The sequence below is a fragment of the Porites lutea genome, chromosome 2 (assembly GCF_958299795.1).
Source record: "Porites lutea chromosome 2, jaPorLute2.1, whole genome shotgun sequence".
Lineage (NCBI taxonomy): Eukaryota > Metazoa > Cnidaria > Anthozoa > Scleractinia > Poritidae > Porites > Porites lutea.
This window is the reverse complement of record NC_133202.1, coordinates 55,329,161-55,356,677: the sequence shown is the minus strand read 5'-3', so window position 1 is coordinate 55,356,677 and position 27,517 is coordinate 55,329,161. Positions and strand designations below refer to the sequence as shown.

The following is a 27,517-nucleotide window of genomic DNA, read 5'->3' as shown; positions in this document are numbered from 1 at the left end:
TGAAAATAATGTTGTTCTTTAGTTTTATTCGTGGTAACAAGTTTACCTTTCTTTGTTTCAAACTCATCATTAGACAATAACGCACAAATTTAAAGCAAAAATAAATTGTTTGCCAGTCAAAATACCGCATTTTTAACAATTTTATTCGGCCATAGCTTATAACAATGAGATCTTACAACTTGCTCATCTTTCCCATCTTCTTTTCTTAAGGGAGTCGAAACGAAACAAAGAACAGACATTCGATCTATTAATATTTATTGACGAGCAATAGAAATTACTGATCGTGAGGGCAGCTTCCGAGAGCATAAATAAAGGGGAGAAGTGTAACGCCACGTTACCATGGTAGCAAATGGTCATTTGCATTGCTATATTTTCAGTACCACGGTTTGTTAAGATCCAGAAGATGATTTTTCTACCATGAAAACGTGACGTAACGACTTCTCCTCTCTATTGTTCAAGGCATTTCCCCCTTTCGCACAAGTAATATTATTTGTAAGCTATGTAATAAAGAATGGTTTATACCGGGGAGGGGGGGGGGGGGGGAGAAAGTATTACGAGCGGATAATTACGTATTTTTTAGGGTTACTACTTGTTAACTGAAGTCATCAAACATGCGTCCCAGAACAAATCGGCTTGTTGCTTGTTGTAATATGCATAAAACAACAATAACTTGTAAGCTACTGGAATAAACAATCAAGAATCTTCGGACAGAGGAACTTCCTGACATATTGTTGCCCGACAATGAATGGGCGTAACATTCGGGAGCGAAAAGCAATCACAAGCTTGCGCCATAGCTGAAGGAAGATGCATTGTTACACTTTTCTCGACTACAATGACATATTTTATTGCTAATTTTAAACAACTTTAAACTAAAAGAACCGAACATTCTTCAAATCAGCCTGAAAGCTTCACAAAACGTTTCCTGGATTCCTTGTGACCATTTTTAAAAAGCATAATCGTAATTGGTTTCCTGTGATACTCTAGTTAGGTGTGAAACTAGACAGCTGTTACGAAGCCTCTTTGCTGTAAAGAAACGCTATCAATGTTTTCTGTCTATCGTTACGCCTTTAAAGCGTTACTTAACTGGTGTAAAGTTCGCCATTAATCGTTTTGAATGACCAGAACAAAAGGACAATTGCTCAAGAGAATCTAAATATTCGTGGGCCCCATTTTAGCGAGATATTTTAGCGGTAGAATCTTGAGTTGGTCCGTTTGATCCATTTTAATAATTCCATCAGGATCGTCGATGTTGATAAGGGTCCCTGTGCGCTCGCGGTCGTCTCCTAAAATCACTTTGACCTGCAAAACAGAACGCAAGTGTCACTGTCTGAACTGGACTCAAGCTAAGAAAATGGAACCGCGATTACTAGGAAAAATTACGACGGAAAAGATGTTTTATTCCGCACGCCACGCGGAGTCCCTCAAAAGGAAACGAACCTATGGCTCAAGCCTAAAATACTATTTGGGGGCTGCGGTCACACCATGCGAGCACAGCATCCTTTTGTCTTCTTCTTGATTGAGGAGGAGAAAAGGAGGCTCTGCCTGAATCACGTCAAGCCTTTGACGTCGCCGCAGCCCGGAATTCTGGACTATTCAATCTTGTTTTCCCCCGTCAAACCAGCCTGTTGTACCAAAAGCATGGTTATTAGGCCTGGGTTCAAAACTGTCTCCTAGCAACATGCAGCGCATGCTCAACAAAGATCTTACTCGATTCATGCAGAGTCTTGCTCAAGTAAGCCAAATTTGAGGAAGCGAAAGAAAGGCTCTGCTATAAGGGTGGGGCTGTCACCACTGATTGACGGAGGAACTAATAACGTTAACTGGAGATAACTAGTCAAACAAGATGTACAGGTTACCTTATCCTGTTTAATTGGTTCACCAGGATCCACGTTGTGAATAGAACTAATAACGTTAACTGGAGATAACTAGTCAAACAAGATGTACAGGTTACCTTATCCTGTTTAATTGGTTCACCAGGATCCACGTTGTGAATAGAGACACTGACGTCACGCTTTTCGTCGTATAAATAGACTGTGCAGGTTCCTCCAGTGACAGTGCGCACTACACCTTTCTTGTCCATTAGCTTAGGATCCTGGAAACAAACCACGTGGAATACACGTGATCATTAAGATTAAACAAGTGATAGAATGAACTTCGAAAAACTTCTTTCGAGATTTTTGTAAGGCGGCAATAAGAAATAAATGAATTTATTATATTAGAGACACCGATGAAATACCAAGATTTTTCCAGTGACGAAAATTTGGTATCCAGTGAAGATACAAGTTTTATCCTTCACATGTGAAGATATCGCGGTTGTCATGGCTACTTCAGTCTCAGCCAATAGGAAAAGACCATCACAGCATCTCGCCCTCGGTGTCTATATAATGAACAGAATATTACATGCCTGCTTGTGGATACGAATTTTATCTTCTCGTGTTCAACTCTATATCTCACACGAGAAGATAAAATTCGTATCCACGCGCGGGCAGGTAATATCCTCTATAAATAAAATTCTGATCAACAGTGATTTAGTGAAACAGAAACAAATAAATAACAGCGTAAAAAATTCGACGCTTCGGCGTTATCGTAACGCCATTATCAAGACTATCCAAGTAACAAATTATGCAAGTGTATTCTAACGAGTTTCGAGTCTCAAATAATTAGCATACTAGAAAAAGGGGTCAAAAGGACATTCTTTACACAAACACATTAGGACAGGCAAAGTCAGTTTGCACGTTAAGGGATGTTTTAAACTTGCCAATAAAAAGTATCTGTTTAATGAGGCCGTCGAATTTTGTCAAGCACGTGGAACTGCTTCATAAGGCATGTTGGTGTTGTGGCATTGTGTTCATTAATTTTACAAAGTGTTTGTAAACGGCGGCAAATGATTTCTGCTTGTTACCATCAACAATGTGTTGTTTATATGTTTCAATGTAACCTGTGTGATGCACTATTTGTGGGATATACTCGGCGCCATCTGAATAAACGTAGCGTACCTCGTCTACTGACGTTCGTCAAATTATCAACATGCGCGAAACTGTGACTCAGACACAGGTGGCCCAGAGCCTGGGTTACCTGTGCTTATATTGTTAAAATAACTAAGCTTACCTCGTGATTTTCGTTGATTCGCACTTCTATGTCAGTGGTGACCCAGTCTCCTCCAGCGTGTGTCTCCTCCATACCTGTCCCTGGGGTAAGCGGGTTAAATGCCGGGGATACCGGGGCTATACTACCGGGGGTCATTGGGTTACCGTATCCAGCGGGAGATGGGGACTGAGTGTAAGGAGAATAACTTGGTTCTGAGCCGTACATGCCTCCCCCTGGGGTATTGGGAGTGTACGGTCCTCCGTATCCTCCGGGAGTGGCTGGGTTCGGTGTTCCATAAACCTAAAGAAGGAAGAGTAAAACGATTTCAAGTATAATTCAGCCAGTTGATTACGTAAAACTATTACTAATGGAGTTGGTCGCTAAAAACCGTTTACTGTTCATATAATATCAGCATAAGAGAGATAAGAGTCCTTGCGTCAACAGTCGGTAAAGACAAGTGCTTCTCACAAGGCACTGCCGCTTGCAATAACAAGGACAGGGAATTGAACGTATAAAATCTCCCGAGAACGATTATGGTTGTCCATAGCAACTTCCAACGCTGTCTTACCTCTCGAGTTCGAGGCTTGAATCAAGAACCTTTAGGCCAGTTAACACGTCGTGCTTCTGCAGTGCGGAACTTCAAAGCGTCACAAGCACGGCAAAAGCACGACGTCTGAATTGAAGTCGTGCGTCTGCCGACCCAAATTATAATTTGAGTGTAATATAGTTGAACCTTCATGTGCGACCACCTCTCGTAAGCGATCACTTATCCAAAACACTAACATTTTCCCCATCAAAGCCTTATGGTCGGAACCTTTCTTAAACGACATCCTCTCGAAAGCGACCGGTTTAAGAATTTTCCATTGTATTAATCCTCCTCTAAGCGACCACCTGATACAATGGTCTGATCCTTCTGTTCGCTGTATGTAGTAACAGAGAGTATGAACGTATGATTGTATCAGAACAACTTTTAGAAACAACAAGGATTTACATATATTGTAACCTAAAAATTGCATGTAATACATTCTCTCCAAAAACTAGATGTATCCGGACTTCTCCTCCTGCAGTTTGACTCTTAGTGGTAAGCGACCACCTCCCTTGAGCGAACGAACACTAACTCTTTGCATTTTGGGTGGTCGCTTACGCGAGGTTTAAGTGAATATGGATCGAAAGAATTGACGATCAACCATATAGTAGTGTGTATTTCCAAGCAAGTGTGTATTAACCTGCATCAGAAATAAAACTTACCCCTGGTGAGGGGGTGGACGTATCAAAGTTGTAATCAAAATCTTCATTGCGTGCTGGTGTATTTGGCTGAGTTGGATCCCAGGCTCCTCCGTGAAGTGGGGTGCGTGAAGGATCGTGGGACGGCGTCATTGAGCCATAATGAGGGGTACGACTTCCTGCAAAACAAGGAAACCGAGTTGAGTAAGTTCGCGAAGATAAGAATTTCTAGCTAAGGTTAGTATGAATAAGGAGTAGACGATTCCTTTGATTAACGTAACAGGAGCCAAATTAAAGCGTTCAAAATAAGGTCAGGGATCCTAGAAGGAGAACAATATTGCTAACCGCTAAATGCCAAAAGAACAAAGTTGATAAGGAAGATTTCACAAAGATATAAGTATATAATTCAAAGTGGCGTCTTACCATCGCCGTGAGTTGGCGTCTGGGAGCCATACATGGGCGTTCGTGAACCGTGCATAGGGGTCTGGGAGCCATACATGGGTGTCTGAGAACCATACATGGGAGTCTTGGTATAAACAGAACTGCCACGACTGGATGGACCCCTGAGGAATAAAACAGCAATGTAAGGATACAGTACAGTACTACTTAAACACAGTATGAGGCAAGACAGACGTCTATGACACACATGTTTAGGGGAAGGAGAGAAGAAACGAAAGCAACACGCTACAAGATCGGTTCCACCCAAAACAAAATTCAGAGTCGCTTCCACACAATTTTCCTCCCTTTCCCGTTTTAGATGCAGTTTTCAAGTATTTATTTCTTTCTCTGATTATTTTATGTAAGCCGGTGGTAATAAGCCGAAGTAACTGGTTTAGTTTTAAGAGAAAAGGATTCAATGTCGTTTAGAAAAAGCTATTATAAGAGTTTACCCAACAATAGCAAGCCTCATTCTGTCCACGGAGATTGTTTTACAGCTACTGTGAAGTTCAACACGAGCTGTAGTTTCTGTGGCATCTTTGACTATACCAACATATCCTGAAAGAAAGGAAGAACAGTATGTTGGTTAAGTTGGGTTTTCTGTCAAATGCAATGCAAACCAGCGAAACAAAGCCATAAAACAAAACATATAGGAGGCAGCGTGGCCGAGAGGTTAGAGCGCTGGATTTTTGATTCAGAGGCCCCGAGTTCAAATTCCGCTCTGGGCCGGGTTGTTCGAAGCTGGGTTAAGATAACCCAGGGTTAGTGCAAAATTTGAACTCAGATATGAGAGCTTAAAAAGCAAATTCAGTTTAATTCTCTTTGCCTACAATTTGATGACTGGATACTCTAAAAAAAATAGAGAAAAATTATCTGAGAGTGCTTTTGAAAAAAGATAAAGAATCCCGGGTTACCGCTAACAGCCGTTCGAACAACTGGGCCCTGACCGCTAGCTGAATTGGTTCACGGTAGTCCCAAGTTCAAATCCTCGGTCACGCTTGTGAATAGCCAACTGGGTGCCTCCTGCCAGTTGGGATTCTTAACTCTGTCATCTTTGATTTGAATTATTTGTTTCAGGCATTTGCTCGGTCCCACTAGCATTAGTGCTATAAATACTGCCTAGGCTAAACAGAGGAATTATGATTATTATTACTTTAGTTATTGTCATGAAATAATACATCCTAAGTGCATCACTTAAATCTAAGTTAAAGAATCAAAATAAAAAAGGAAAAACGTAACTAAGGAGGCATCTATTTCTGAAACTGCCTTTGTATAAGTTATGTTCAGTTCTTAGAAATGAATACGGGACTCAACAAAAGGAGGAGAACACTCGCGTAACTATCAAAGAAGTTATAACTTTCTCTTTCGGTAAGTAAATGTCTGGTACAAGTGGACGTTTTCTCTCATTAAAGCCAAAACTAGAGAACAATTACGTCTACTCATTGTACAAGATTGCAGATACTACATAATTTGCTACGGTTCGGAAAGACTAAAAAGTGTGACCGGGATTATAAACGCCACACGTTAGTCATATCCAGCTTTAAGAATAATGCGACTTGTCCCCGACGAGTCCTTTGTTCACTTCTTCGAATGAAGGTTACTCGACTAGGAATCAGTAATTTCACCTTCTATTCATGCAAAGTCTTTAAAAGGAAACATTGCATTAACAGCTCTTTCGACACAGCTGAATAAAATATCGGTGGGTGTAAAATGCATTTTGCGGCTTGGACGTCTTTCGGGCATGTTTGAGTAGTAAGTTACCTTTATAAGGTCCCTGTGAGATACGCACAGTCTGTGAAATCAGTGACATATCACGACCGCCACGGCCACGACCCCGTCCTCGACCCATTCCTCCTCTCGGAGCGCCTCGGCCACCACCGCCGCCACCAGCTGTTACAAAGAGGATTTGAGTAAGAGATGGCATTTTACTTAGGCTGATGGCAGGTTTTTGTTTTTGTTTTGTCTTACTGGTTTTCATATAGCGCACGAGGGGAACAGGCGAGGGGGAGGGCCTCCTCTCCCTTTTTCCTCCCCTCGTGCGCGCTTGTCCTCGAAATTTCTCCCTTGGTAAGTTACTATAAAGAGAAGAATCGCTTGAATAGTTACCATGATAACTAGCGGACGCCTTGTTTACCACCACTAATTAAGCCTGGAGTAACCTGCGTCCAAAGGGGTAGGGGAAGGGGATTAGGAGAAAGGGGTAAAAGAGAGCCCGCCCCCCTGCCACGTAGGCTAGCCTGGAGCAACAAGGCTCAATATTATATCTGAGGGAGCGGTTTGTTGAACCTCTTCCTCATGGACGTACACCTAGCCATGGTCCCGCGGACCACATAAAAATGCTACATTTTATCTCTCTTGGATGAAAAATCTTCTAGTATCATGGTCCCAAAGGCGTCCACCGATGGGAGCCGATATATAGCATGCAGGAAATCTAGCAAGATGTGTATTATATCTATTTAAAAACGTACTGATTCTGTATTGGATTAATGAATTAGAATAATGAGGGTTAAATTTTATCGGAGCTAACGGGAGATAACGGTTTGACACTTGACTGAAACTAGTAGTCTTCTGGGACAGAACGCCGTTCTTCGCCAACCAAAGCTCACCTCCTTCTCTGGCAGGACTTGTTATTCGTGGTGATGCTGGCGCAAACCCACTGATGCCTAAAGTATTTGATATCGCCTAAAAAAGAAACGACAAGGAGAAGAATATTAGGTGTCGTTTCGCAGCACGCATAACAAGCAAACTCTTTAAGCAAGTTATTAGCCTGCGTAGCAAGCGTTTCTGTGCGGTTCAGGAGCAAAGAATGAGGAACAGGAGTCAAAGACCGCGCGAAAAATGGCGGTCATAACCGAAAACCCCTTTCCACGGTCGTTTTTTCTCCGAAATCAAACGGAAACACGTGAAAAATGGCGATCATAACCGAAAATCTCTTTCCACGGTCTTTTTTTTCTCCGAAACCAAACGGAAACGCTTGCTACGAAGGCTAGCGAGTTATTTAAACAGAGTTTAGCCAGTGTTTAACAAAACTTCGTTCTCAGTCATTTTTAGTTTGCAGAACGCGTTCATGTGAACACCATTTATCGTGAACAGTATCATGAAAGAATATGGAGTAGACAAGAAAAGCATTTGTCTTCAGTCTTAAAATAACCACTAGAGCAGAGATCTGGAGGTCCAAAGATTTCCTAAACCGAGGTCTAAGTTAAACTTAGTTGAAATAACCGACCCTTTGTTGATTAAGGCAGCGTTCACACTTAAAGCTTGGGAAACGTGCCTGAGTGAGTAAGGTACTTACTAAGTACCTTCGAAAGAATTTGAACAAGGTGGCGGCGCCCAAATACAAGGTCAGCAAGGTCAGGACCTTGAACTCGGGCACAAAAGTAGGCACCGGGTCATTGGGTCCACACTTTGTCTGTTAGTTCCGAAGCCCAATCTACTGCTTTGCGTACCCAAAACTTCCTGCGACGCTCACGTATGAAAACGGCGTCCGTCAAGGCGAAGTAGAGTAAATATTTACACTGCAGTTAAATGTCGGGTACCCCAAGGTGTTAACACAACACCATTTGGGCTGGTACCTAACCAGTGGTACTCGAGCACCAAGTAGTACCTAAGATAAAACAGCTTAAAAGCGCATGCAACAGAAAGCTTGTTTTATTTGAACATGAATACGTGCCGCCAATAACGTATACATTTAAGGTCCACAAGAATTAATCGACTCATGGTTGTGATCTTTACGGTGAATATACCCTTGTATACTGCTGAAAAGAAAGCCTAAAGATTCAGGCGTGATTCTGACTGCGTTTCGAACACTTGCGTCCCAGCAGAATAATATTTTCCTGGAAATATCAAATAAAACGGAAACAAATTTGCTTTCATATTTACCTTGCCTCCCCCGGCCAGTACCAGCTGCTTTGTCTTACACACAAGCATTCCGCCGTTCTCTATCACCATCTTGGAAGATAAGAACGCAAAACTGCGATAAAGATGCTTGATTTCACCTTGCAAACCCTACAAGTAAAACACGCAAGACAAGTGTAAGAACGGGACAATGGAACAGCATCGTCATGTTTTAGGTAAGTATATAAGACCGGTACGAAAGCCCATAACCCTGCAATTCAAAAACCACAACTTTCCACAACTAGGGTTGTTTCAGGACTGTTGGCAAAATTCAAGGTCAGTTGAAGAACAGTAATGGTAACACGTCAGTATACTGTACATACAGCATGTGGTCCTTCTATGACTTTAACGATGTCCCTCACTTGCACAGAGTTCTAAAAGGAAAAAAAACGATGAATGATAAGCAAATCAAATTCTAAGTTCTGTAAAGTGAATGATTCAGAGGAAGCTACCAAACCCAGTAACCCGGGGGCGGGCCCAGTAATGAGATAAATGATTTAAACACATGATCCTTGGAAGCTAATGATACACAAGCGGTTGGTAAGGTCTTCTACACGTTCATTCGACACGGGTCCTACAAAGGCGCAGGGTTAAAAAAAAAGGGAAAGATGGTATTTTTGTCAGCTATTTCATTCCTAGCCTGCGAACCGCAGACGTATTTCCGGTCGTCGCTTGTCTCACTGGTGAAACTAAAGCCGAAAAAACCGGATGCTCTCGCAGGCTATTTTATTCCAAACCGCCAGCTCTATCGCTGTGGAAGTGTTAAAACAAAGATTTGTAACCTGCTCTGAATCCAACGCTACAGCATTTTTGTTCTCTCGCCTTCTTCCTACAGCTTGGTGTTTGACTTGAATGACCTAAAAAAGGACGCAATTTATTTGAGGGCCAATGTATTTAGCACGAAAGTACTAATTAATAATTAAGGGAATATTTTTTTTTGTCTCCTTCTAGTAGCCTGCGAGCATAGGTTTCTTATTTCCTTTGCTGCGCAAAGAAAATAGGAGACTTCTTTACGCTGGCTCACAAACGGAGACGAGACCGCCACTTGACGTGGTCATCAGAGCCACGCGAAGGTCCAGCCTTTTGCAAAGCAAAAGTAGTAACTTCATTTCTCAGTTATTTTCAAGACGCTGAGTACTGATCTAGCCCAAGAGAGAATGATCTAGTCTAGCCCCAGGGAATGAACCCACAACCTCCCGCTCTACAGTCAAGCGCTCGGCCGCCAGAGCTGATCCTGCAGAGTACAGCACTTGAGTTATTAACCACAGGAACAGTTAATATCCCTGAGTCTTTGGATGATGACTAGGATGACAAACGAATCTAAACAATAGTCTGATGCAGATCACATGTCTCAGAAGGTGATTCAAATTTTCACATTTTCAATGATGTAAGGAAGAATATGTGTATTAGGTAAAAGCCGTTCGCTTTTTAAACCACCATTCATCAAGCTACAGACGTACTTTGATTCAAAATTCCCTTGTATTTTCTAGCCCTAATTATTCAAAGGAGACAAAGGAAATTCTAGTTGAATGAGAAGAGATTTTACCTACAAACTATCTTCACTCAGACCATACTGACAAGACTTTAGGGTTGAGAGTGAAAAAGTACGGCCCTCTTGTTTGATCTCCCGGCAAGAACGTTAGCGAGGAGCCTTTTTACTTTAAGCTGTTAAGTTTTTGTTACTTTGCTAAACAAAATGAATTTGGTGATAGATAATGAGAAGATGTAGCCTGTGAACAGGTTCTGTTCTGGGAGATACGGCGAAGAGAAGTCAAGAAAGAAAATGAAAACAAGGACGGGGGCAGAAGGGGGAGAGTTCACGAGTGTCTCCCCTTCCCTCAGAACGAAGTTCCCTTAGAAGCCTGTTTGCAAGCTAGAAAAAGATGGAAGTTACATTCGTCATGTCTCTTTGAAAAGCCTGAGTCCAACCCATGATGGTTACTCAATGGCGGTTCTGTAGAGATCCGTGTTAAAAATTTTCATCCTCCTATTCAAATTCAGTTGATCGGCAACTTTCAGATCAGATTTTCGTAGTGGATTAATTGATCGTAAACAATAAGCTCGTGAGAGCAGAAGGCAGCAGCTTTCATGCTGAGAGTATTCTAGGGTACTTTTTTTGATGATATTGTACTTAGGCAGTATCAAGGTAATTCAGAACTTACCTTTCCATGTTGATTCAATACTGAAAACATGTCTCTGTCCAAACGAATGATAACTCCAACAGTCTGTGGACTGGAAATAACAAACAAGCAAAGACTTGATGCATTTCTCCAGTTATAGTCTCTTTATGGCTAGACCCGTAAATCTGTGAATTGCAAATGCTAAGAGACCCCGGCGAAATTATTACATGCAAAGTTTACAAGGAGCCCGGAACAGATAGGCATGAAATTCAACAACAAAAGAGTGGCAGTAGGTATTAGCTTACTCTAGCTGCACCATATCCCCCCACTGATGTTGTCCCATGGAATCCACTCCACTGCTCCTTTCTGTACATAACTGAAGATCTTTGGGCAAAACCTTGAGCTGCAACACAGTAAGGTAAAAGTTATTATCATGTTCTTCTATCAACTGTGCAGAGTCATCAGAAGAAATGATACACCTGGAATAACTGTCCAACTAAAACTGAAGTTGAAATACATGTACATGTAGGGCAGGAACTTTTACCATGTGCACATAACCGACATGAATAACTAACCCGGCATAATGGTTCCTAAATGGACATCATGGCTCCCAAGAAAGTTAACAGAACATTAAGGACGAAAATTTGAACAAAAAGCTTATTTCCTTTAGGGAACACAAAGAATGGCTCGATTTCTGCTGCTCACTTGGATCCAAAATTCCTTTGTAATGAGAGGTGGGCAATTGGTAGGTCATTTCATAAACAGTTGCTAATAACCAAGCCTTAAGGTGGCTGAACACAGTTTTGCGAGCGGTCAGCGGCAACTCGCGTGACGGCGAGTATTTTAAATTAGACAAACAAACATTTGCGGCGAAAAAGCAATGGTACACAGAAGACGATTTCACAAAATCTTCTCATTAAAATTTTGTGATATTTGGCAGAAGTTTTACTTTTATCGTATTTTAAATAATAAGAACTTTAAAATGGAAGTTGACAGAAGAATTTTGTGACGCATTTAATAATTACAGTACCATTATATTACTGATTATCTAAAAACCCGTCTGTTAAAATTTGGTCAAATAAGTTTCAAATGGTAATGATTACTTATAATAAGCTGTGTGTAAGTTTATAGGAAAATCTAATGAGCGAATTTTATGTAAACTGAGCAAAAGTGAAAATTTAAGGTTGTATTCAGTCGTTCATGTTGCCATTGAAACTGCGAAAACGTCACATTTAACCTGTCAATCAAAATTTTTCATCAGTATATTTTTCAATTGTCAAGTTTCAGCTCGTGATTTGCAACCATTTTCTTGGCACCGTGATTTGACAAATGACATATACTCACAAACTGCCTAAACTGTGTCCAGCCACCTTAAGCTAAGTCAAATTATCGTTAGTAAAACATGCCTGTCTTGAGCAACCAAAAAAAAAACAAATAATAAAACATTTGCTTGAACTATTTCCCTACCTCATGCATGGTTAAATCTGCAAACAGCACCACCATGTTATCTTCAACTCGCACAATCAGCCCTGTGTCACCTTCATAACGACCCCCAATAACCTTGACATGATCGCCCATCTTAAAATGCTTCTGCAGCTCATTTGCCATAAACTCTAAAGGATCCTGTAACAGAAAATAATGTCAAAACTCCAACTTAAGCTCCTTAAATGATAAGACAGAATGTATCATTTCAGTTTATTCATGTAAGTAGTCTACTCAGCCAAGGTCGCCTTCTTTGCACTGGTACGTTTTGTCAACTCTTGGTTTTACTAATTCCTGTCAACAACTACTCTGATGCACTTGCACTTTTTTTTTATTTGAGTGTCAATGTATTTAGCACGAAAGTGCCAATTGGGGACACTATTTTTACGTCTCCTAATGGAGACTGGACCGCCATTTTACGTGGTCATCCGAGCCACGCGAAGGTCTCGCCGCTTGCAGTGCAAAGGAAGTTCCTTCATTTCTCAGTCATTTTAAGACCCTGAGTAATGGTCCGGCCCCGGGAATCGAACCCGCGACCTCCCGCTCTGCAGTCAAACGCTCTACCGACTGAGCTTATCCTGTCACGGTTCTAAACCTCAGATACAAATTTAATTAATAAAAAATATACCCAGAAAAACACATTAATATAATAATTTACACAACAATTTACCAATGAATACTTAGCTAACCTTTAAGTCTTCATGTTTTGGCATGATGGTGATTTTGTTTCCGTCAATACTAAGCACCGTTCCTTTCAAATTTGCCAGATCTCCTTCTGCGACTTCTACAACATCTCCAGTTGCAAAATTGTGTCTTTCTTCATCTAGTCCCTCCTTCAAACTTTTTACTGGAACTAAAAAAACGATTTAGGTGGAAATTAAGCCAAGATGATTTAGGATCACTCTATCAAGCTATTTGCCTTGCTCTTGAATTTCCCGCCATCTTTTACTATTTTTAGTAACAAAATGGCTGAAAATTGAACTTTCAAAACGCTATTTCTTTTGTGTAGATAGACAAATTTCAAAAAAAATTTCACTTTTGACATCCTTGTGGTGAGTTCTTTCAGAAACCATCATTAGATATCCTATAATACTAAAAACAAAATTTGGCGGGAACTTTGTGACCTCATTTACCCGCCAAAAATGCCAAAATCTGAAAACCAAAAGAAACATACGATTTTAAGGAATGGTGTGTTCTATATTGCTGCAAATTTTCAAGTGAATTGCATTAAAACTAAAAAAAGGTGAATGAAGGTGTGCGTTTTTTATGTCACATATGCTCACGATGTAAGAGAGAAGAAGACATTCATACATTCTGGAATAATTTTAACTCAAGAAATCACTTCATTGGCACCCTTGGTTAACTTATAACTGTACAATTTTCAAGTTTAAATACCATTCCATGATGCTAAAAATTCCAGTGGTATAGATTAATGGCTACTTTCAGGGTTTTCTCATTTGGAATGCAATGACAAAAAACAACCTATGGTAATCAATACCTTCTAGTTCAACATCCTCGGGTGCTGTCTCAAATTTCTGAAGCTCCAGCAGAGTTGGCTTAATACCTTCAACAACCTGATACACAAATATGAAGTACACTTCACAATCGTAGAAAACTCTTAAGAGTCAAGTAAAAATGTGTTCCACACATCTACTGTAGCTATAACTCTCTTCTTTTTTTCTAAATAAAACATCGTTCTGTACACCTTAATTTTAACTCTTCATCATTCACTAAAGGCAGAAGCATATATGCTTCTGCTAAGGGCTAACGGGGAATACCTGCCGATTTCCAAATATTCAAACTCAAGGAAAACATTCAAATTAGCAGTAGTACAGAAACCTTCTAACCTTTTTCAATGAACTTTTTTTTTTTTTTTTGTTTTAAGAGCTATCTGATTGAGCTCATCTTTTCATAAGACAAGGTTTAGCTCTGAGACAAATCCTAGTGACTGCAAAAGCTCTACACCTGTGAATTTTCTATGCCCGACATAATGGTTTAGTGCAAAAGATGCCAAAAAGCAAGGGGAAGTCATCATAGTATCATGGGCTCCGTTAGAGATTAAGGGCAAACCAGTACAAAAGCTTACTATTGCAGACATGGCTAGTGTCTTGTACATGAAGCCACCTCGATAACGACTGCCTTCAAAGATCATGAAATCACCATCCTGTCCTATTTCTCCTCCAATTGCTCTGTGTATTAGAACAATAAATCATCGGTCAGAATGAGCGGTCACATACAAAAACAACTTCAAGCCTTAGAAGCTGCAGCTGCATTGGTGCTATGGAACATGCAGTTAAGAATTAAGTTAAGGATGTCCATGTGTTGAATGGACTGAATGCAGCAAGAGATCGAAATACGACAATGAGGCCCTCTTAGCAGGGTCGCATATGTCCCTAGTCTGAATTTAAAAACCTGTTGTTTTGTATATTGAGGAATCCTATGTAGCTGATTCAACCATATCTAACTTGTCAGAATTTTGCCCTAAAAAGGCCTCTAAAATGTCATGATGACACCATGGAACTCACTTAACAATGACTTTATTTCACTTCAAATTCACTAGCTAAAACAATGTGAAGGCAGAAAAAAAGATCTAGTACCTGATGGCATCAGCATCAAACAGTTTTTGGGGCGGCTTCCTTTTCCTTTTCCTCTTCTCCAGTGAATCCTACAAATTTACCAACCACAAATCACATTTCATCAATACTCTGTTCAGTGATATTACACCTGATAACACTGTAGAAACCTCATACGCATTCAAAACAGAAATAACAAACTACAACTTTATTGCTTGCTGAATCTGGTCCAGCCTATTCACAAACCATTTAAACCAACAATTTTGCAAGCTAATGTCAGCAACAGCCAGGAGCTAAAAGTATCCAGAACATTCAAAGGAATACAGTAAATGACTCTATAAGAAAGCGACTTCCATAAAATGGACACCTAGAGATGACCCATGCAGTTCTCTAGTCTTTTGATTGAGCTTGAGTTTGAGTCCCCAAGTCCATTTTAGAGAGAGTTTACTGTAGTCTTATTTAATGATTGACTCATTTTAAGATAAAAAAAAGCATTACATGTATGTACCTCAGCAGACTTAGCTAGGCCTCTACTTCTACTGTAATCAATCCTGGGAATCATCTTTAGTGTCACCTATATATTATAGTACAAGAATAATCATTATCCTAACTGAATTTTTTTTTTTCCATACTGAGCTCCATATCCACATAATTTTACGACTTAAACTACCCTTTTTTGCATTTAATACAAGCATCTGTACTTGTTAGCATGATTATCAAAATGTAAATGGCTTTGTCTCCTAGCCCTAATTATTCCAGCATCAGGGCTAGGAGACAAAGAAAATTGAGAATAAGCCGCTTCAGAGTTCCGAAAACCCTCACTTTCAACATGAGGCGAAGTGCACAACCTTTCTTGTAAAAATGAGGTTTATTTGCATGAGAATGAAAAATCATCTCCATATCAAAGGCTGAGCACTTAGCCTCGTTTTGATACAGAGGCTGCAGGGGAACTTGGAAATGGCCCATTAAGCTAGGTTAAAAAATTTTGACCTGAATATACCGTAAAATTCTGAAAAAAAGCCCCTCCAAATACAAGCCCCCCAAACTCGTAATGCAAAAAAACCCCATTACATTGCCCCTCCGAACATAAAACAAAGCCAAAATGGTACAGAAACATATAAATATTTGTATTTGCCAAAGAACTATTACGTGCGCAAATGATTGCGGCCAGAAAGGGTCATAGTTTATTGGTGTTTGCATAGTTCCTCTTCACTCTTGGCTTTGATTTTCTCTGTCCATATTGACAAAGTCCTTGCACAGCTGTGTTTTAGAAAGATCTACGTTCTCAAGGTGAGTTCCAGTAAAAACTTTCTGCAAATTACATACTGACATAAATTTCCTTCCAACTCTAAGCTAGCCCAATCGATTTTGAGATGCAGATTTCCCTCTAAGTACAAGCCTAGTTAATTTTGGAACGCAAACTTCCCTCCATATATAAGCCCTCCAAAAATAGGCCCCTCAAAAAGGGCCTTTGAAAAATATAAGCCCTGGCCTTATTTTCGGAATTTTACGGTAATTTCAACCTGTAACAGTATATGTACGTGCATGTATGAAACATTTTTTCATATAAAATTATATTATTAGTAAAATGAGTTGTCCAAAACTGTAAGAAACGTTTGCAGAAATTTTTGCTTTTCTTCAAGCAACATTACAGGATTAAAAACTTGATAAAAGAAACAGTACAATTATCTTCTTTCATAGAATTCTTCACCCCACAGTTCTCATATATGATTTTCATATATTCATAACTTCAGAAACAATACAGTATATCTTTAGGAAAGATGTGTTGGAAAGTGAGGTCAACCAAAAACTTCTGTTCACAAAGTAATGACATTTCTGCAGGAATATAAATATTTCTCTGGCTCACTTGATTTCTTGCAGTGTTGACAAAATCCACCTGTGGAGAGTTGTAACAGAGAAAACTGTAAGCTAAGCTGAGAAAATCATTAACAATACTATTTTATAACAGAGGAACCAGCTGGAACTACATGCCTTTTAGTAATATGAGGACTTTCCTATTCTGACAAGATTATCTATAGCACCAATACAGTTACGTAACTATCCTTAAGTGTACATTTACTTAGTGCAAGGGTAGAAAAAACTTGAATTCCAGCTTGTCCTTTGGGCAAGCAGCTCTCTCATTTTGCTTGCCCAGGACAAGTTCGTGCTCTTCTTAGTTGATGGTTTTGTTAGAGGATGACTTGCCTGAGCCCTTGCTCATGGGGCATGAAAGCCTCAAAAGCTTTGAAAGAATACTTGCCCAGCAAGAAAATCTATTTATCCTGGACTACCACACAGAACGTTTTTTGATCCCTGAAATGGTGACAAACATGGCATTACCTGTGCAAGGTCATCCTTGTAAATCCCACGTTTTAACCTGACCCACTGTCTAGGCTTAACAGACACCACCTCTTTTACAACTTTCATAACATCTGTCATTTCTCTGATTGGCACCATCATCTGTGACCATTTTCCAAGTCGCAAAGTACCAAAACCTTCAATGGCCTATTGAAACACAATAAATTGGGGCCATACAGTATATGAGTAAATCTCACGGCATACACATAAAAAGTGCTGGCACAGCTATATTCCAGAATTCCTAAGTTGTGACAGCTTACTTAAGAATACTAATAAAACAATGACCTTTTAGATCTAATCTTGAAACAACAGCATTGACAAACCCCAACGGCTGCAAGTTGGTGTGACCAAATGCAAATGAAAATGGAGGAATATCTGAAACTTCCCTCAGGATTTTATTAATGTTAAAATTAGGTAAGTTTTATAAGAAAAGAGGATTAGCATGCTTAAACATGCTCAAAACTACAAGAATTTCTTGCAATTTCAGAAAGTAAGTGATTCTGTCTCAGCGACAGTGACATAAATTGCACTTTCCAGTTAGGATAATATGTATAAACAATAAGCAATACTAATTCAATAAATTTACCACTGCATAATCATCACAAACAAGTTTCAAGAAACAAAGGTGTTTACATAACCGCTTGAAAATGTCATAACTGAAATTGATTTAAAAAATCAACGATCCATCAGTTTGTTTTTTGCATGGTACATGTACACAAAGACACTAAACTACAGTGAAATAACATTGTTATCATGCTGTCGGCACCTGTTTGACATGAGTTTGTTTGTATGCTTCAATGTAGATGTATCCTTTGAGGCCTTCTACAGCCACAGCGGACTTGATCTGTAAAGGCTGAAAACAATAATATAAATAAATAAAAGGCCACGGCTAAACATCAAACTTTTCATGAGATGAATTAAACTGGGTGGAGTAAGTTTATGAAAAGATTGACGTCTGTCTCAGTTAAGTTCACGTCAATGGGTTTGGATCAACCAACACATTTTATCTGTCTGTTTCAGGTGATGACCTCTGATTGGTTTGACACTTCATTAGTTTGACCTCTAACCTAACAGACGAACTTACCTAAATTTAGGTCAACCAAGATTACAATTTGGTCTATCTCATGAAAAGTTTGACATTTGGCCTTGGCCTTATTATTTATGATAATGATTATGATATATTAAGAAAGCACAGAGAACATGTGCATCATTAGAAGATTTTAAAAGGCAACATGAACCAACTTGAAAGATTAAATTTTGTAAACTTTTGAATCTGTGCAACTGCAAAGTATTTAGTATACTGCATTCCCAGTGAACCAATGAGTTTGAGTAGAATGACTGGAGAAGTGGCTTAAAGTATACTACAACTAGACTAACCAACAAGTCTAACTATAGATGCACATTGTGACTCTTGAATTCATCCTTTCATTCTTCTGCATTGCTTTATCATTTATTTTTTTTCTCTTGGATAGGTTCAGAAGACCAAATCTGACTTCACTTATCCAGTAATACAACATGTGTAATGTGATGATAATACATATACAAAGTCATGTACTTACTTCATCAGTAAACTGCTGGGCAATAGCTTTCCTCATCAGACCAATCACCGTAGCCTTTTCCTCTCCAATCTATACATTAATAGGAAAATGTACAGAACAGGAAAATGTGATTTCAAAAGTGATTACAGTTAAACCTCCACTAACAGCGGCCTCTCCACAACGGCCACCTTATTTTGTCCCTGAGGACAATCCATTCATTGACTCTTGTTAAAACCTCTCTACAACGGCAATGGTCATCAATATTATTAGCATGTCCCCATCTGCCAAAATAGCCTTTTGACAAAGGCAAGTTTTTTCAGTGACCGATGAAAAAATCAAGAATGGTCATGAAATTTGATCCATGTAGCATATTGATGATTAATCGTGGCATTCATGTTTTGATTGTGTTTCATCTATACATCTGCTGTAAGCATAAATCGTCTGCCATACTTATGGAAAATGTTGTGAAACTTGCTCGATTTGTCACATTAACATTTTGATTTCAAACATTATTCAAGTTTTTTTTGCGTTTTTTTATCTCTATATAATGAATTATTATATATGATTGGATTACTGCTATGAGATAAAGTAAGCATGAACTTAGCAAAATAAACATGTTGTACTCCCTAAAAGAATATTATTGTTATATTACCCCAATACCTCCCCATAACGGCCACCTTTCCAAAACGGCCACTTCCTTCTGTCCCTAAGGCGGCTGTTGTGGAGAGGTTCAACTGTATTCCAAATCTTTAATTCTTTACTAATGATTATGTATGTAATGTATCTTTAGTTTTTACCTTGCATTTCACTGTCCATAGGTTTGGATCTCTGTGGAGATAAAAAAGATGCAGGTACAGCCAAGTGCCACAGCATGCATGTAGATATTACATTAAGATGTGAGGACATTGACACTGTTGTTGAAATGAGGAGCTTACATGTACTACATGTAAAAAATATATATCTAAAGGAGCTTGACAATACTAAAATATTTCATAACTCAATAATACTCAATTGGACGAGTGCTGATACAAAGAAGTAAAAACAACAAAAATAAAAATGCTTACTTGACACCAGGTAAAAGACTCTGCTGCTGAATCTCTGGTCGAAGTTCATAGTCATCTCTATACCTGTTCAATGAAGCAATAACAGAGTCATAAAGTCAGCCAAAGAATCAAGAAAATAATGATAAATGTTAAAATAAGTGGTAACATTATTTGTCCTCTACAGATGTATCTAAGCGAGTGTGTGACTGAATTACAGATGATCAGAGAGGTGGGAAAAGGTGGCAGCAAATAAGGGAGCACTTTGTTCCCACTACAGTCCACGTATCATCCCTGCACCCATTTGCCCAAACTACCCACGGCACAATTCAGATAAAATACCGTCAAATACCTTTAATAACCACACGGAGGAGGGCATAGAGTGTCGGTATTAATAGGGTGTCCATAATAAGTGGTTTGAATTTAGAGAAGCTGTGAGGGCTTTCTTTCCCAGGGACAAAGCAAACTGTTGGTAATAATGAGGTGTTTGATTAGGCAGGATTTGACTATACTCGCTTGAAAGAAAATCACAACACAAAAGTCCCTGGCCTTCTTTCAGTGTTTGATGGTACATGTATTTTCCTGAAAGTTCACCAGTATCTATGGACACTCAAGGCATGTTCATGTACCACTGTAGTGCATTGATTACCAGTAGATAGAGTTAACTCTTTCAGCAGCAAATACACTGTATCATTTCTTGATGTTTACTTACAGTAATACAACTGTTAGTGTACACTACACCTTAACTTATTGTACTATACTGATCAGCCTTTCTTTGGCCAGGCAGTCCTGACATTTCAGAAGTGATCATTGCCCAGTATAGTAAAATTTCTGGATGTTTGCCACATGACAACAAAGGGAATAAGCTTAATCCACTAACCTTTCTGAAGACTCGGCAAACTTTTGCTTGTAGTAAGCCTCCAGTTCCTCAGCATTTTTATCTCTATAAACAACATATTTTTTAGTATCATTCATGTTTGTTAACATTATAAATGCTACTTGAATTAAGACACATTATGGCAAGTCCATCAACATAATTTGGAGAGTATAATATAAATGGTCTTGGCAATTCAAAGTGTACAGTTGTTTTTCATAGGACATAAAGAAATTTCAAAATATTCAAAAGGAAAAAACAAAAGAAATTAATGTTTACAGTCAAGGCAGGTCAAGCGTACCCCTCAAGAGTCTATTAATAAACTGATTATTTAAAAAATGAATCCGTTAGTCGTTCCCGTAACTGGTGTCAAATTCAAAGCGGCATTTCTGCATGCGTAATGAGCAGTGAATATTTTATGAGAACTTCTCTGTATTTGGTCAGGTTGAAAATCTTTGAATGGATTAAGTTTCTTAGAAGACATTTACATCGAATTCAGGAAAACGGAGCTAGTAGAAACTTCATAAATGCCTCGCGTGTGAATTCAGGGCTCATTACGCATGCAAGAATATAGAGATCAATCTGAAATCTACAACTACCGACGGAGTCAACTTTCAAATAATAAATTTATTAATGGATTATTGGGGGCTACGCTTGACCTGGTTTGACTGTAATGAGTGTCTTTATATCTTATAAAGACATGGCTAAACTTAACATCCAATTTTTTAGACAAAAATAACCCCAAATCTAAATATTAGTGCATGAATGAGTTGATCTGTATCAGAGATTTTTAAGCTGTTCAAAATACTCGCAACCTTGTATTATCAGGTGAAAAACTCAAGGCGAAGCCGAGAGTTTTTAAACCCGATAATATGTCACTCCTGCTCATTTTTTAAAGAGTACAAAAACAATCAGGTTTCCAATGAGCAGTACATACCCAATCATCTGCTGATAGCGTCTATTACCCTACAAAAAATAACATGCAAAAAAAGTCATTTCAGTCATTGACTCCTGGGGTGCTTTCCATTAAGGCAAAATTTCAGAAACATTCAGAGTCAAATGGAAAGACTTTCCAGTCATTAGCCTGCGAACGGCAGACGTTTCTCCTCGCTCATCGCCGCTGAGGGACGTTTTGCGAGTAGGAACGTCTGCAACTCAGTGACAGAAATTCCATACTGATGATGCAAAATCTGTCCAGAATCCGGTCAGAAGCGCTAATTGGTCGACGGAGTAGTTTCATTGTTTTGGCTATTGTTTACGAATGACAGACAAAAGACAAAAGGCAGCAAAGGTCAAATGTAAATGCGATGAATCTCTAACAAAACAGCCAATATTTGTGGAATATAGTCTTCTCTAGAAGAAGCATTTGAGTTTTGCTGGAGCTCATTCGCAGATGAACACAACACTTTACCAAAATCGCCCAGGGGAAACGTAAAATTGAACAAATTTGCACTTGAAACCCCATGACTACCGGATTTATTATGTAAACATTGATTTATGTCATCAGTATGGAATTTCTGTCTCTGAGTCGCAGATGTTCCTCCTTGCGAAAACTTCCCTCAGCGGCGATGAGCGAGGAGAAACATCTGCCGTTCACAGGCTATCCAGTCATAGGGTCTCATTTGCAATCTCATTGCTCTCTTGAACCAAAAATTCAACAAGATGTATGTTATAGCACTGCCGATACTTTGCGACAACTTCAACAAAGAAATTGAAACTTCATCCAAAAGCGAAATTAATTTTGCCTTCATGGCAATAGCAGCAGTTTTTTTAACAGAGTTCAAAACTATTTTGAGTCTACAGATGCTGATGCCATTTTGAATGATTCAATAAGAAATGAAAAGAAAAACAGCGCTGTTCAGGAAAGTTTCCAGTCGAACCAAACATTTCATTTGCATTTAAACTGGTCGAACAGGAAATTTTGCCTAAAAGAAAAGCGCCACTGATGACTGTCAATTACATGTAACCATATTGAACTTAATTGACTGGAAAAAAACAAACCAAGTAAAAAACAACACACTTAGGAGATGGAGTTTTATTATTAACCAATATTCAAACATGAACTCTACAAGATAATGTATACATGTCTTGTCTACAGCAGTGACACACTCAATGATACAAATAAAGCATTTTTCTTACCGATATGTCATCCCCAATTGGTTCATCATCTTTGTCCACTACAAACAAGAAAATGACATGGAGATTTGGTAGATGGCAAACTAAACATTTCATAAATGCTTCAATTTAATGTGCAACTTCTTAAAATTTAAATTGTTGAATGCTTACAATCTTACTGAGCATCTACAACATTTCCAATTTTTTTATGTACATAGTATTTCCGTTTCCCTTGCCATATTCCGAGAAGGGGCTTCATGCACCACACTTTCATTTTGATCCTTTTTTCCACCTACACTATAGTCCCTTTCTTGGAAACTAAAATCATCACCCATATAAATCTTACGGGTCAAATTTGATTTCAGGTTAAAATTTTTTAACCTAGGTAGACTCTTACATGTAATTTCCTTTGTCCGCTAGGGATTGGAGAGAAAGAGAATTGATAATCAACCTACTGGGTAGGTTAAATCAAAATTAACCTGTTCACAATCAAACTTGAACTGTAACATAAATTATTAAACAAACAGACAGATAATCTGTCTCTGATACAGTTGTACTATAATCAAATTCAGCTGTAATATGAGGAATAGGGTTTTACAAGTTGGCTAGTCCAATAGGTCAGAATTCCTATTTAGCATGCAGTTGACTCCCGATAACTCGAAACCTCGCAAACTCGAACCAAAGTCGGTTTCCCCTGGATTTCCTTCTTACATTTACTGTAATTTTACCCTCAGTAACTCGAATCCTCAATAACTCGAGCCTCCCGCTAACTTGAAGTAATTTTTGTTTCCCTTCAGATCATTTCTATACAATGTTACCCTCGATAACTTGAACCATGTTAAAAGTGCATGACAAGTCGGGAAAAAAGCCATGTACTGAAGTCCGAAACATTGAATTTATTTCAAAACAAGTGAGTCAATTCTTCGTCTTCACTATTTTGTCACTCCAGTTCAAATTCAGTGTCCATCCCTGTACACTTTGTTGCTTAATTGCATTCCCTCCCCATCCATTTGCTTATTTCCCTACTTCCGGTTATTTGCTTCAAACTCCTGATAACTTGAACTCCCAATAGCTGGAACTTTTTTCAGTTTCCCTTGAAGGTTGGAGTTATCAGGAGTCAACTGTATCTGTCTTTACTACACCTGAACCATATATATCTCCATATCCGTCTTCCTCTTGATCATCAGCATCTTCATAATCATCATCAACATCTTCAAACAAAAAAAAACGAACATTAGAAGAAAATCATTGATAATCCTCTAACTGCACTGGACAAGGGATCATCATAATTTTTCTTCACAAAGCAGATTATGTAATGTAAAGCAGCTTAAAAGCTGATCGTGGACCAGCTACAGCAATACAAACACATGTAGACACACAAAATCCAGTGAGATTGACCACACTATTGTGATCTACATCTCCTACTCTTTACCAACAGCAGTGTGGTGTCTCTGACATCCCAAAAGAATCAAAACAGTAAAAGAGCTTTGAGACTGGCAGGGATGTAGCTCAGGAAAAGCTACTGTAAGCAGGCTTTTTTATTAATCAAGCCAGCTTTTTCAATTAATTGCACCTTCCAAATTACCCCATAACTTTGTTTCCTACAACAATTTGAGCCAGTAGCAGGGTCTTTCTCAACTGGTGAAATTGGCTGGCAGCTGGCTCTTATTGACATCCATGGAGTTGGACTGGACCTACAGGTTTCTGTCCTTATCCAAAAGGACTAAAACTGAAAAACAAGGTCTAACACTTTGCAGATGTTTAAAAAAGGCAGCATACGCTATAATCTCCTGCCTCATTAAAGACCCTGAGTGTCCCTCCAGCTGGGGTTTGAACCCATGACCTCCCACTCAGCAGACCAGCCATCATCCAATTAAGCTAACTAGGCAGTGTTCACGAAGCATAGCATGAGGATCACAGAACACAGACCTGCTTCCTCTAAGATAAAACCAGTATGCCGCCTTCTCTTCTTTCTTTGCCTGTCATCCTCAAAATCATTATCCTCATCATAGTCATCGTCATCTTCTTCATCCTCTTCATCCTCATCATCTTCTTCTCTGGTGATATCCTCACCTTCCTAAATATGTAAATGTTGTGACGTGTATATGTTACAAGTCAAAATTTAATTCAGGTTAAAAAATTTTAACCTAGATTGATTCTCTATTTTCTCAATTTTCCTAGCCTTAATTCATGAATAATCAGGGCTAGGAGACAAAGGAAATGGAGAATCAACCTAGGTTTAAAAAAAAATAACCTGAATTTAATTTTGACCTGTAACATATACAGTATTAACTAAACTTATTTTAGCAAAAAAACATTTCTTTATGTAACTGAAATTTGTATCCTGGTAACACTATGACCTTAACTAAAAGGGGATGGATCTACATGTAATAAAATCCAAAGAAAAAGTTACACATATAGTGCTGCCATTAAAGTTCAGTGCTAATAGATGGCTTTCACAGTGACGTCATCAAATTGTAAAGTCAAAATAGCGAGGTCTTACGAATTCTTATTTACACTAGGTTAAAGATAAACAAAAAGTTAATCTTTGTACAAGTTTTCAGTCCCGTAGCATGTTTCATTTCGAAAATACAGCAATTTGAACTTCCGAGTTTTCAGAGTGTGTGACACCAAAAAAGGAATGCTGTCTCGTTGAAAAAAAAGTCTCTCCTCTTGATTTTCAGCAGTATAACCATTTCAAGTATTAGAAGATATGTTTATGTGCACGTAGGCTAGTTCTCGAGTGAAAAGAAGGAGCTTTTATAGAAAAAGTGAACTCCAGATGTTTTTGTTGATTTTCGGTGGCCATATTGGTGCACCAAAACTGTGCACCAATATGGCGTTTCCATACAAAGCTCTACAAAGATGCGTGAAACGTTTCGGCAAATAACTCAGAAACGGTGGGCCAAAAAGACCTGAGACTTGGACAAATTGTTTAAAAATTAGTCTTTTATAACATATCATTTTCTTGGCTTCTTTCACTGAACGGTTTCCAATTTATTGTTTTGTTGCGTGACAGTGAAAACGATCTATAGATAGGGTTCATCTTAAATGGGGGCCTGTACAACTTGAATCTATCACTATAAAATCATCTGTAATAATATCAGGGTTCGCAAATACGCCAAATTTGGCGTATTTTACACCAAATTGTTCAGATGACTCCACTGAAGTTACGAAGGGAGTCACTTCGACTCCAGAAATTTTCGGTAACAAACACAGTTTTGTCCTTACCTTTTTCGCAAGAAATACAATTTACGTTAATTGTAAACGTTGTAATCATCGAAATTAAAGAATTATACTGCACGACAAAACAGGATGAGGGTAAATTAAAAATCAAAGTTACTCGATGACTGCCATCATGGATTTGAGCTTTCCAGGTCAGCGGACCGCCACAGCTACTTCATGTACCCCTCACGATAGTGTATACACGCCAGGACCACATGCTGGAAAGTCTGAAAATGGCTTTTTTTGGTTGTGATACTTGACTCCAAATATTCTTAAATGACTCCAAAATTTGTGAAGCAGAAGTCACACTGACTCCACTCATCAATAAAATTTGCAAACCCTGAATATCCTAGGCTAGAGTGGGAAAAAGAAACATCAACCAACACCTACCAACTGCAGCAGGATGATTAAATATGAAGGAGGACTGGTTTGCAGGGCTGGCCCCAGTTGTTCAAAAGATGGATGGCGCTATCCATTGGATAAGTATTAGGGAAACCAAGAAAATTGCACTAGCCAGTAGATAGTGATTTAACCAGTGGATAGTGCTGTCCACCTTTTCAACAACTGGCACCAGGAGGTCAAAGGTTCAAGTTGTCGTTGATTCTTACTGGGATAAAACCAAGACTTTGGGTCTCAAATAACCAAGCTAGAAGTACGTCTTTTGCCCTGAAAATGATCTCAAGTGGCATGTAGCTAGCTAACCTAGCTAGTTTACAGGCACACCACTCAAATAATTTGAAACAAATAATGCAAACAGAAGGTAACAGGATTAAAAACCCCACCTGGCAGGAGATAACCAGTTGGCTATTTAAAAGTGTGGGTGGGGTGTTGAACAAATCCAGCAAGCAGCCAGATGGGACTCAAACCTAAGACTGCCAGATTAAGAGTCTGCCACACTGACCACTCGTTCTTTTCAACAGATTTACCTCAATTTGTCCTGAAGCTTTCACTATGAAGATGAGAGCTTTTCAATTTTAACTTTTTACATACTGAGATGGTGTCACAATCTTCTCCAGTCGCTCGAGTTGAGTGGCTTTGAAAATAAAGAGGATATAGCGGCTATCTGGGTCGAAGTTAAATTAAACGACTGACTATCGCGGACCACCGAGAATATTTCATTTCTCAAAATTGACCTTAAACTGTGCATTAAACGTGCCATGCGTTGCAGCAAGTTCAAACTGTTAGTAAAACAAGGCTATAAAACAAAACATAAATGATAATAATTGGTTTGCAAGCGCCGGCGAGCAAAACACAGCTGTTAAATACTATTTCAAATTGCCAAGCACTCGCAAAGAGATAAATCAAAACAGAAAACTGTTGAATAGATAGACCGTTACCTCATCAGAATATTGAGAATCGTCGCTGTCTGACATGATCTGTGACAGAAAAGAAGGCTAAAATCAAAGGCAGATTTGAGTTCTTCCGTCCAAGATGGCGATCACAAAGGTAATACGGGACTTCCAATGGAACAGGTGTCATGTATTGGAACATAAGGTGTCTTTCCAAATTCTACGCGACACTTCAAATATACATACATGACAAGACA

The 27,517-nt window shown here is 38.9% G+C and overlaps 1 protein-coding gene across 2 annotated transcripts; it reads right to left on the bottom strand.

The window, feature by feature from the left end:
* Positions 1–818: 818 nt before the first annotated feature.
* On the bottom strand, positions 819–27,429 carry LOC140929098 (transcription elongation factor SPT5-like). Of its 2 annotated transcripts, XM_073378953.1 has the most exons (31): positions 27,309–27,429; positions 24,676–24,823; positions 23,889–23,957; positions 22,771–22,808; positions 21,569–21,597; positions 20,638–20,700; positions 19,782–19,844; positions 19,515–19,545; positions 18,739–18,807; positions 17,946–18,032; positions 17,162–17,326; positions 16,689–16,718; positions 15,330–15,395; positions 14,846–14,913; positions 14,335–14,437; positions 13,747–13,822; positions 12,938–13,101; positions 12,234–12,389; positions 11,072–11,169; positions 10,809–10,878; positions 9,429–9,503; positions 8,970–9,020; positions 8,632–8,757; positions 7,356–7,431; positions 6,511–6,639; positions 5,202–5,307; positions 4,735–4,874; positions 4,336–4,490; positions 3,109–3,387; positions 1,952–2,092; positions 819–1,299 (listed from the first exon to the last, which is right to left on the bottom strand). In XM_073378953.1, exons 1-31 carry the CDS (start codon positions 27,342–27,344, stop codon positions 1,150–1,152), a joined length of 3,057 nt encoding a protein of 1,018 aa, XP_073235054.1. In that variant the 5' UTR covers positions 27,345–27,429; the 3' UTR covers positions 819–1,149. The 2 variants fall into 2 exon arrangements, with proteins under 2 accessions (XP_073235054.1, XP_073235055.1); XM_073378954.1 differs by lacking the exons at positions 21,569–21,597; positions 24,676–24,823; positions 27,309–27,429 and having other exon boundaries at positions 23,889–23,907.
* Between the last annotated feature and the right edge of the window lie 88 nt (positions 27,430–27,517).